General features: G+C 46.5%; 1 protein-coding gene across 3 annotated transcripts in view; it reads right to left on the bottom strand.

Annotated features, from left to right (window-relative positions):
* Nucleotides 1-10,798, bottom strand: part of LOC128694776 (nephrin) — a 140,022-nt gene that overhangs the window by 8,476 nt on the left and 120,748 nt on the right. For all 3 annotated transcript variants that reach the window (XM_053785081.2, XM_070095823.1, XM_070095824.1), the window contains exons 10-13: nucleotides 7,195-7,336; nucleotides 6,585-6,742; nucleotides 4,403-4,541; nucleotides 2,240-2,494 (exon numbers count right to left, since the gene is read on the bottom strand). In XM_053785081.2, coding sequence (XP_053641056.2) covers nucleotides 2,240-2,494; nucleotides 4,403-4,541; nucleotides 6,585-6,742; nucleotides 7,195-7,336 — 694 coding nt within the window. The remainder of the gene's footprint in view (nucleotides 1-2,239; nucleotides 2,495-4,402; nucleotides 4,542-6,584; nucleotides 6,743-7,194; nucleotides 7,337-10,798) is intronic.

Here is a 10,798-nt window from a genome sequence, read left to right on the forward strand (position 1 = left end):
TGCTGGCGCTTTCGACCGGGTGTGACACCAGGGCCTCTTAGCAAAACTGCAAGCTCTGAGAATTGCAGGGTCTACGCTATGTCTCCTCAGTGATTACCTTCATGGTAGATCTCTAAGGGTAGTTCTCAATGGAACAGAATCAGCAAGACATCCTATGGGGGCAAGTGTTCCACAAGGAAGTGTTCTGGGACCATTGTTATGGAATGTCTACTTCAATGACCTTCTTCATCTCATCCCAGAATCCCATGCATATGCAGACGACTGCACACTGACATTCACTTATCCAAGAGAAGAAATGCCAGCTGCCCTAAGCTACATCAATCACCAGCTCAGAACTATAGCAGCTTGGGGAAATAGATGGCAAGTAACATTTGCACCTGAGAAAACACAAATGATGATGATCTCTAGGTACCAAGATGGTAATGCCGGTGCAGTAGTAAGGATGAATGGGAGGGTGTTGGCACCTGGGGAAGAAGTTGATATCCTTGGGGTGAAATTTGACTCCAAACTGACCATGAAAAACCATACAGCACTTTGCTGTATCTCGCATCTGCTTGACAGCAGGAGTTGCAAGATTCTGTACGAGGCACAAGTACGCTCACACCTTGAGTATGCTCCACTTTCTTGGTTCGCCTGCCCTCCCCCCCATCCCTCTCATCTGCGACTACTTGACAGAGTAGAGAACAGAGCAAGACGCCTCATCTCTCGCCTGGACCAATCCTGGATAGATCTGTCATTTCAGCAAAGCCTTCAACACAGGAGGGACGTGGGTGGCCTTACTGTTATGTGCAAGGCCAATATTGTAAAAGTACCACACTTGGATCCACTTCGAGGACAGCGTGAAACAAGCTTTTATGCCACAAGACTGGCAGAAAGCAGCAACTTCACTCTGGCTGTACCCTTCTCCAGAACATCACTCCATCTGAGATCATTTATTCCCAGGATGACTCAAGGCTGGAACACATTCCTACAGCATAATGATGTCAATGAGATGAAGTCAGTTGATCAGATGAAAATGCTGGCCCACAGATGGCTCCAACTTCATCCTGTTCCCTACTTATATGTTTCATATCAACAAAAATGCTTTCAAATGAGCTGATGTAGGTAACAGCTCTTAGCTTGTCAATAAAGTTAGGAATCCTTAACCTGTAAATAGCTTGTCAATAAAGCTAGGGATTCTTAACCTAACCTTGTCAAACCCTGTGTAAAAGAGAGAGAGAGAGAGAGAGAGAGAGAGAGAGAGAGAGAGAGAGAGAGAGAAGGCAATATGACCACGATTGTGTGAAATCTATTCATTGCAGAGGGGAGGAATGTTAATGGAGGAGAAGGCTGGCAGAGAGAAGAGCAATGAGAGGGGAATTAAAGGGAGGATGAGGGTAAAGGGGAGGTAAACCAGAGGGAGAGTCAAAAAGAAAGACAACAGGGAAGATCAGAGAGAATAAAAAGAGAGAGAGAAAGGAAAGGGAGAATAGGAGGAAAGTGGGATAGCGGGAGGGAAAGGAAGGTAAAAAAAAGAGTGGTAAAGAGAGGAGAGGGGAGGTAAACTGAGGAGAAGATAAGGGTAAAGGGAGAGGAGGGAGGGGAAATAATGGGAGGGGAGGAGATTGGTATGGTAACTGAGGGGAGTCCAGCATCGTAAATTACTTTCATGGAATTTGTTAAAAGAAAAAGGGCATTGTTTTACCCTTAACCAGTGTTCAATTTGTCTGAGGGGAAATGTCCCTGGATCTGAGGGGAATATACCTCAGAGGAAGAATTCCTCTAACAGAGGGGAATATTCCTCTATCAGAAGGGAATATCCCATAGATCGATTGGTAGTGCACTAATCTCACACAGTAAGGTCCGGGGAACGATCCCCAGTACGGCTGGAAACATTAGAACGTGTTTCCATAAGACACCTGCTGTCCCTGTTCACCCATCAGTAAAATAGGTACCTGGGTGTTAATCGACTGATGTGGGTCGCATCCTGGAGACAAAAATAACTTAATTTGCGGGAAATGCTCAGCATAACAAGCGGCTTTCTATATAGTACTATGTCGCTGGTGTCAGCTATGGTCTGTATACCTTGTACATGTACTTGAAAAATAAAGATTATTTTTAAAAAGCCATACCATGGGTGGGGTTTGAACCCGCGGTTATAGAAAACGGTGTATTGCGTCATTTGTTTATTGTGGTTGATGATGTCACACAACTGTGATGACGTCACACACCTTATCTGTGACGAGGTCACACAACTCACCTGACTGAGGGATGACGTCAGGATTCTCGTCTTGACGCAGGTTAGAATCCTTGAGGGAGGTCTCGGGGTTGGTCTTGGCGAGGCTACCCGCAGGCGCCCCCACGCCCGCACGCCCACGGACCCTGACGGCGACGCAGACGATCACCACCACCAACAGCGCTCCGGCGGCCACGCCCACCAGCACCGCCACCGTCGTGGTGTGGGCGCGATGACCCACCGTGGGCGGTGCTGGTCCCGGCGATGGCTTGACTGCAGCTTTAGGAGACAGTGATGTGAGAGATGAGAGAGAGAGAGAGAGAGAGAGAGAGAGAGAGAGAGAGAGAGAGAGAGAGAGAGAGAGAGAGAGAGAGAGAGAGAGAGAGAACAACTTATAAACTAAGCCAAATCTCCAGTACTCTGCACAAGAGACGAATCACCATTATATCGGCATCTCACACCATTGTAAACTTCTACAACGTTGTTTCTTTGATTTCATTTTTGATGAAGAAAAATAATCTATGGAAGGAAAACCGATGGGAATATTTCCATTTGATACATCACATACAATGATTTTTTTATAATAATTCAACGAAAAGTAAAAAAAAAATCATACCAGCACATCTAAATAAATTAATAAAAAGGAATAAATTTTAATATATATATATATATATATATATATATATATATATATATATATATATATATATATAGCTGTGTCAATATTATGTATAGGAACATATGTAAATAATTTACATACGCAGATATGGATTATCTATGAAAAGATGTATATAGTATCTATGTGCAAAGAAAGGTATAAAATACCGACAATATGAAAGTTAAGACACATGTGCAACATCTGGATATCTTTATTGTAGTAGACGTTTCGCCATCCAGTGGCTTTATCAATACAGATTCTAGGACATAATAGGAAGACAGTAGAACTATATACAAAAGATGAGGTAATCAGTCCCTCGGCCTTGGAGTTAGTGTTCACAGCATCGTGGTGGAGGAGAGTCTGGAGCAAAGACAAGAAGACTGGCGCTTTTTATAGGCGTCAGTGAATGGGACGGGCAGCAGACGAGGTCAGTCACTGGTAGGCGGGATTCCCCAGTGGAAGTAGGTCCTTCCCAAAGAGATGGGTTAGTTGCAGCAGCCGTGAAGAAGGTCTTGTAGATGTCCTCTGAACCAAGATTCCATGATGTTGCAGTGTCTGACAAGTTGTGCAAAGAAAGGTATAAAATACCGACAATATGAAAGTTAAGACACATGTGCAACATCTGGATATCTTTATTGTAGTAGACGTTTCGCCATCCAGTGGCTTTATCAATACAGATTCTAGGACATAATAGGAAGACAGTAGAACTATATACAAAAGATGAGGTAATCAGTCCCTCGGCCTTGGAGTTAGTGTTCACAGCATCGTGGTGGAGGAGAGTCTGGAGCAAAGACAAGAAGACTGGCGCTTTTTATAGGCGTCAGTGAATGGGACGGGCAGCAGACGAGGTCAGTCACTGGTAGGCGGGATTCCCCAGTGGAAGTAGGTCCTTCCCAAAGAGATGGGTTAGTTGCAGCAGCCGTGAAGGACATCTACAAGACCTTCTTCACGGCTGCTGCAACTAACCCATCTCTTTGGGAAGGACCTACTTCCACTGGGGAATCCCGCCTACCAGTGACTGACCTCGTCTGCTGCCCGTCCCATTCACTGACGCCTATAAAAAGCGCCAGTCTTCTTGTCTTTGCTCCAGACTCTCCTCCACCACGATGCTGTGAACACTAACTCCAAGGCCGAGGGACTGATTACCTCATCTTTTGTATATAGTTCTACTGTCTTCCTATTATGTCCTAGAATCTGTATTGATAAAGCCACTGGATGGCGAAACGTCTACTACAATAAAGATATCCAGATGTTGCACATGTGTCTTAACTTTCATATAGTATCTATGCAAATAAATAAGGAATAAAAAGAGAGACAAAGATGTATATGAGGATGAACGTGGTACAGCAAGATGACAACGATGAAGGTAGTAAAAAAAGAAACAGGAGAGAAGGAAGAGAATAGGAAAGAGCAAAGAAACAGACGAGGAGGAAGAGGAGAGGACGAAGGAGAGAGTCGAACTTACCCATGTAGTGAGGAGAGACTAACGTAAACAGACGCAAGAAGTGACTTGTGTCACACACACTTACCAGTATGTTTCTCAGGCAGGTGTGTGAGAGTTAGAGCTGAGAGTGCCACCTCCTCCCCTCGACCCTTGGCATTGAAGGAGTACACTACCCCCTGCAGTGCCATCCCGGCCTCCAGGCCCTCCACCGAGAACCTAGGCACCTGTGCCACGAAGGAAAGTGAAAGCTCAGTCATCCCTCGGAAGACACAGTGCCCACACCACCTAAACAGCGGTGCAGAGCAGAACGTTACTGAGACGACGTTTTGGCTCAATGAGAGCGAAACATCTAAATAAATGCCTGACCTCTGACTGTTTAGACAATGACAAATTTCTCTCGCACATTTCATTGTATTTGTTTACTGTTTTCGTGTGAATAATAATAATAATAATATTATTATTATTATTATTATTATTATTATTATTATTATTATTATTATTATTATTATTATTATTATTATTATTATTTCTCGGTATATACACAGTAAGACCTTTCTATTAATTTCATTCTAGGGGTTAAAATGCTCTTCGACTCAATATTCTTCAACACAATGTTCTCCAACAGACTGTTCTCCAACACAGTGTTCTCCAACACAGTGTTCTCCAACACAGTGTTCTCCAACACAGTGTCTTCCAACACAGTGTTCTCCAACACATTTTTCTCCAACACAGGGTTCTCGAACACAGTGCTCTCCAACACAGTGTTCTCGAACACAGTGTTCTCCAACACAGTGTTCTCGAACACAGTGTTCTCCAACACAGTGTTTTCCAACAAAGAGTTCACCAACACAGTGTTCTCTTATTAAAACACAGGCTTTAATTCCACTATAATAACATTGCCACTTCAACGAACTTCAATTACCGAAAGAGCATCCAGACTATATATATAATTATGAATATTGTATGTGATCGGTAAACCCGTGTGCGTCATTTAGCGAATTGTGGAGGGTTCGATCCCCCGTTCCCCCAACTGCAACATGCACTCTCAACAACTGATTCTTGCACACTGACCAGCGAACGTTCGGAAAAGAACGTTGCCAGGCTTTTCTCCCGTTCCTCGCTGCCAGCAGTATAGATGGTGTTTATTTTTCATCTATGGGTTTATTTAGTTTATTCTAACATGATCCAACTTAACAAACTAACTTAAGTTAACTTAAAATATAAATATAACTTGTTTTGAGTTTAATTACTGGAAACGTAAATATACGTTGAGTACAACGTCAAGAAACGTACTTAAGAAATAAGCAAACAAAATTATATATCTACACTAGTGAAGGTGGTGACACCACTACACTAGTGTGGTGACACCACTACACTAGTGTGGTGACACCACTACACTAGTGAAGGTGGTGACACCACTACACTAGTGTGGTGACACCACTACACTAGTGTGGTGACACCACTACACTAGTGAAGGTGGTGACACCACTACACTAGTGTGGTGACACCACTACACTAGTGTGGTGACACCACTACACTAGTGAAGGTGGTGACACCACTACACTAGTGTGGTGACACCACTACACTAGTGTGGTGACACCACTACACTAGTGTGGTGACACCACTACACTAGTGAAGGTGGTGACACCACTACACTAGTGAAGGTGGTGACACCACTACATTAGTGTGGTGACACCACTACACTAGTGCGGTGACACCACTACACTAGTGCGGTGACACCACTACACTAGTGTGGTGACACCACTACACTAGTGAAGGTGGTGACACCACTACACTAGTGTGGTGATACCACTACACTAGTGAAGGTGGTGACACCACTACACTAGTGTGGTGACACCACTACACTAGTGTGGTGACACCACTACACTAGTGAAGGTGGTGACACCACTACACTAGTGAGTGTGGTGACACCACTACACTAGTGAGTGTGGTGACACCACTACACTAGTGAATGTGGTGACACCACTATATATATATATATATATATATATATATATATATATATATATATATATATATATATATATATATATATATATATATATATATAAGCTCATTGAAGTAGGTCTACTGGCCATGCTAGGTCTACTGGCTCATGCTAGGTCTTCTGGCCCATGCTAGGTCTACTGGCCCATGCTAGGTCTACTGGCCTATGCTAGGTCTACTGGCCTATGCTAGGTAAAACTGAGATCAGTTGCAGTACCACTGTACTGGACATGGTTTCTGATAGTCTTGACTAGACTCACCGTGCTGGTGGAGTTGGCCAAAAGGCGACCATGACTCGACTCGTACAGCTCCAAGATGAAGGTCTGGGGAAGACCACCGTCAAAGCCTGCCATACAGACGACGTTCACTGCAGCCATGGACACGTGCACGGTGCAGTTGTGCACGGGGTCAGGGCGATCTGATGGAGATGGGCACGGTGTCAGGGTGATCTGATAGGGATAGGCAATGTGCCAGGGAGATCTGATGGAATTGGCCTACATATAGATGCTGGTTACCCGTATAAATAGTTTATACAGGTCACATTAGGAAGCTTCAATGCCTGTGATTTGATACCGACGAAGAGCTTTCCTGAGAAGGTGCTGGAGTTCTCATCCCCTTCGTTAGGTCAGATCTAATTATACAGGCATTGTATAACCATTACGCATTTTAGCACTTCTGATCTATTGTTTTTGCTATTCCTTGATAATGCGAGAAATAACGAAAGCATGAAGCAATGTTTACATTTTAGTAGACTAAGCAAGAATTTTAATGTTTTAGTATATGTAATTATCATAAAACAAAGAAACATAGTTTTTTTCACGAGACTTAATATCTTACGCTCGTTTGCAAGACTTAGGAGGAAGCTCTCACCTGCAGGAAAGACGTGGAAGACACAAGGGCGGCGCTGCACACCCACTGAGTTGAGTCCCCAGCAGAGAAGCGTTCCATAGTCGAGGTCAGTGTTGGGGGCGTAGGTGACCGTGGAGCGCCACCCTCCTGCTACTATGTGCTCCTGTTGAGGAGGAAATCTGGGTTACTAGCTTCTCGTTGAGGGGAAGTCTCGGTTACTAGCGTCTCGTTGAGGGGAAGTCTCGGTTACTAGCGTCTCGTTGAGGGGAAGTCTCCGTTACTAGCGTCTAGTTGAGGGGAAGTCTTGGTTACTTGCGTCTCGTTGAGGGGAAGTCTCAGTTACTAGCGTCTCGTTGAGGGGAAGTCTCCGTTACTAGCATCTCATTGAGGGGAAGTCTCCGTTACTAGCGTCTCATTGAGGGGAAGTCTCCGTTACTAGCGTCTCATCGAGGGGAAGTTTCCGTTACTAGCGTCTCGTTGAGGGGAAGTTTCCGTTACTAGCGTCTCATTGAGGGGAAGTCTCCGTTACTAGCGTCTCATTGAGGGGAAGTTTCCGTTACTAGCGTCTCATTGAGGGGAAGTCTCCGTTACTAGCGTCTCATCGAGGGGAAGTTTCCGTTACTAGCGTCTCGTTGAGGGGAAGTTTCCGTTACTAGCGTCTCATTGAGGGGAAGTCTCCGTTACTAGCGTCTCATCGAGGGGAAGTTTCCGTTACTAGCGTCTCATTGAGGGGAAGTCTCCGTTACTAGCGTCTCATTGAGGGGAAGTCTCCGTTACTAGCGTCTCATCGAGGGGAAGTTTCCGTTACTAGCGTCTCATTGAGGGGAAGTTTCCGTTACTAGCGTCTCATCGAGGGGAAGTCTCCGTTACTAGCGTCTCATTGAGGGGAAGTCTCCGTTACTAGCGTCTCATCGAGGGGAAGTTTCCGTTACTAGCGTCTCATTGAGGGGAAGTCTCCGTTACTAGCGTCTCATTGAGGGGAAGTCTCCGTTACTAGCGTCTCATCGAGGGGAAGTTTCCGTTACTAGCGTCTCATTGAGGGGAAGTCTCCGTTACTAGCGTCTCATTGAGGGGAAGTCTCCGTTACTAGCGTCTCATCGAGGGGAAGTTTCCGTTACTAGCGTCTCATCGAGGGGAAGTTTCCGTTACTAGCGTCTCATCGAGGGGAAGTCTCGGTTACTAGCGTCTCGTTGAGGGGAAGTCTCCGTTACTAGCGTCTCGTTGAGGGGAAGTCTCAGTTACTAGCGTCTCGTTGAGGGGAAGTCTCCGTTACTAGCGTCTCGTTGAGGGGAAATCTCCGTTACTAGCGTCTCGTTGAGGGGAAGTCTCAGTTACTAGCGTCTCGTTGAGGGGAAGTCTCAGTTACTAGCGTCTCGTTGAGGGGAAGTCTCCGTTACTAGCGTCTCGTTGAGGGGAAATCTCCGTTACTAGCGTCTCGTTGAGGGGAAGTCTCAGTTACTAGCGTCTCGTTGAGGGGAAGTCTCCGTTACTAGCGTCTCGTTGAGGGGAAGTCTCCGTTACTAGCGTCTCGTTGAGGGGTCGTTGAGGGGAAGTCTCGGTTACTAGCGTCTCGTTGAGGGGAAGTCTCGGTTACTAGCGTCTCGTTGAGGGGAAGTCTCCGTTACTAGCGTCTCGTTGAGGGGAAGTCTCCGTTACTAGCGTCTCGTTGAGGGGTCGTTGAGGGGAAATCTCCGTTACTAGCGTCTCGTTGAGGGGAAGTCTCAGTTACTAGCGTCTCGTTGAGGGGAAGTTTCCGTTACTAGCGTCTCGTTGAGGGGAAGTCTCAGTTACTAGCGTCTCATCGAGGGGAAGTCTCCGTTACTAGCGTCTCGTTGAGGGGAAGTCTCGGTTACTAGCATCTCGTTGAGGGGAAGTCTCGGTTACTAGAGTCTCGTTGAGGGGAAGTCTCGGTTACTAGCATCTCGTTGAGGGGAAGTTTTCGTTACTAGCGTCTCGTTGAGGGGAAGTCTCAGTTACTAGCGTCTCGCTGAGGGGAAGTCTCCGTTACTAGCGTCTCGTTGAGGGGAAATCTCCGTTACTAGCGTCTCGTTGAGGGGAAGTCTCCGTTACTAGCGTCTCGTTGAGGGGAAGTCTCCGTTACTAGCGTCTCGTTGAGGGGAAGTCTCAGTTACTAGCGTCTCGTTGAGGGGAAGTCTCCGTTACTAGCGTCTCGTTGAGGGGAAGTCTCGGTTACTAGCATCTCTTTGAGGAGAAGTTTCCGTTACTAGCGTCTCGTTGAGGAGAAGTTTCCGTTACTAGCGTCTCGTTGAGGAGAAGTTTCCGTTACTAGCGTCTCGTTGAGGAGAAGTCTCCGTTACTAGCGTCTCGTTGAGGAGAAGTTTCCGTTACTAGCGTCTCGTTGAGGAGAAGTTTCCGTTACTAGCGTCTCGTTGAGGAGAAGTTTCCGTTACTAGCGTCTCGTTGAGGAGAAGTTTCCGTTACTAGCGTCTCGTTGAGGAGAAGTCTCCGTTACTAGCGTCTCGTTGAGGAGAAGTTTCCGTTACTAGCGTCTCGTTGAGGAGAAGTTTCCGTTACTAGCGTCTCGTTGAGGAGAAGTTTCCGTTACTAGCGTCTCGTTGAGGAGAAGTTTCCGTTACTAGCGTCTCGTTGAGGAGAAGTTTCCGTTACTAGCGTCTCGTTGAGGAGAAGTCTCCGTTACTAGCGTCTCGTTGAGGAGAAGTTTCCGTTACTAGCGTCTCGTTGAGGGGAAGTCTCCGTTACTAGCGTCTCGTTGAGGGGAAGTCTCGGTTACTAGCGTCTCGTTGAGGAGAAGTTTCCGTTACTAGCGTCTCGTTGAGGAGAAGTTTCCGTTACTAGCGTCTCGTTGAGGAGAAGTTTCCGTTACTAGCGTCTCGTTGAGGAGAAGTTTCCGTTACTAGCGTCTCGTTGAGGAGAAGTCTCCGTTACTAGCGTCTCGTTGAGGAGAAGTTTCCGTTACTAGCGTCTCGTTGAGGGGAAGTCTCCGTTACTAGCGTCTCGTTGAGGGGAAGTCTCCGTTACTAGCGTCTCGTTGAGGGGAAGTCTCCGTTACTAGCGTCTCGTTGAGGGGAAGTCTCCGTTACTAGCGTCTCGTTGAGGGGAAGTCTCCGTTACTAGCGTCTCGTTGAGGGGAAGTCTCGGTTACTAGCGTCTCGTTGAGGAGAAGTCTCCGTTACTAGCGTCTCGTTGAGGAGAAGTTTCCGTTACTAGCGTCTCGTTGAGGGGAAGTCTCCGTTACTAGCGTCTCGTTGAGGGGAAGTCTCGGTTACTAGCGTCTCGTTGAGGAGAAGTTTCCGTTACTAGCGTCTCGTTGAGGAGAAGTTTCCGTTACTAGCGTCTCGTTGAGGAGAAGTCTCCGTTACTAGCGTCTCGTTGAGGAGAAGTTTCCGTTACTAGCGTCTCGTTGAGGGGAAGTCTCCGTTACTAGCGTCTCGTTGAGGGGAAGTCTCCGTTACTAGCGTCTCGTTGAGGGAAAGTCTCCGTTACTAGCGTCTCGTTGAGGGGAAGTCTCCGTTACTAGCGTCTCGTTGAGGGGAAGTCTCCGTTACTAGCGTCTCGTTGAGGGAAAGTCTCCGTTACTAGCGTCTCGTTGAGGGAAAGTCTCCGTTACTAGCGTCTCGTTGAGGGAAAGTCTCCGTTACTAGCG

The sequence above is a fragment of the Cherax quadricarinatus genome, chromosome 51 (assembly GCF_038502225.1).
Source record: "Cherax quadricarinatus isolate ZL_2023a chromosome 51, ASM3850222v1, whole genome shotgun sequence".
NCBI classification, from domain to species: Eukaryota; Metazoa; Arthropoda; class Malacostraca; order Decapoda; family Parastacidae; genus Cherax; species Cherax quadricarinatus.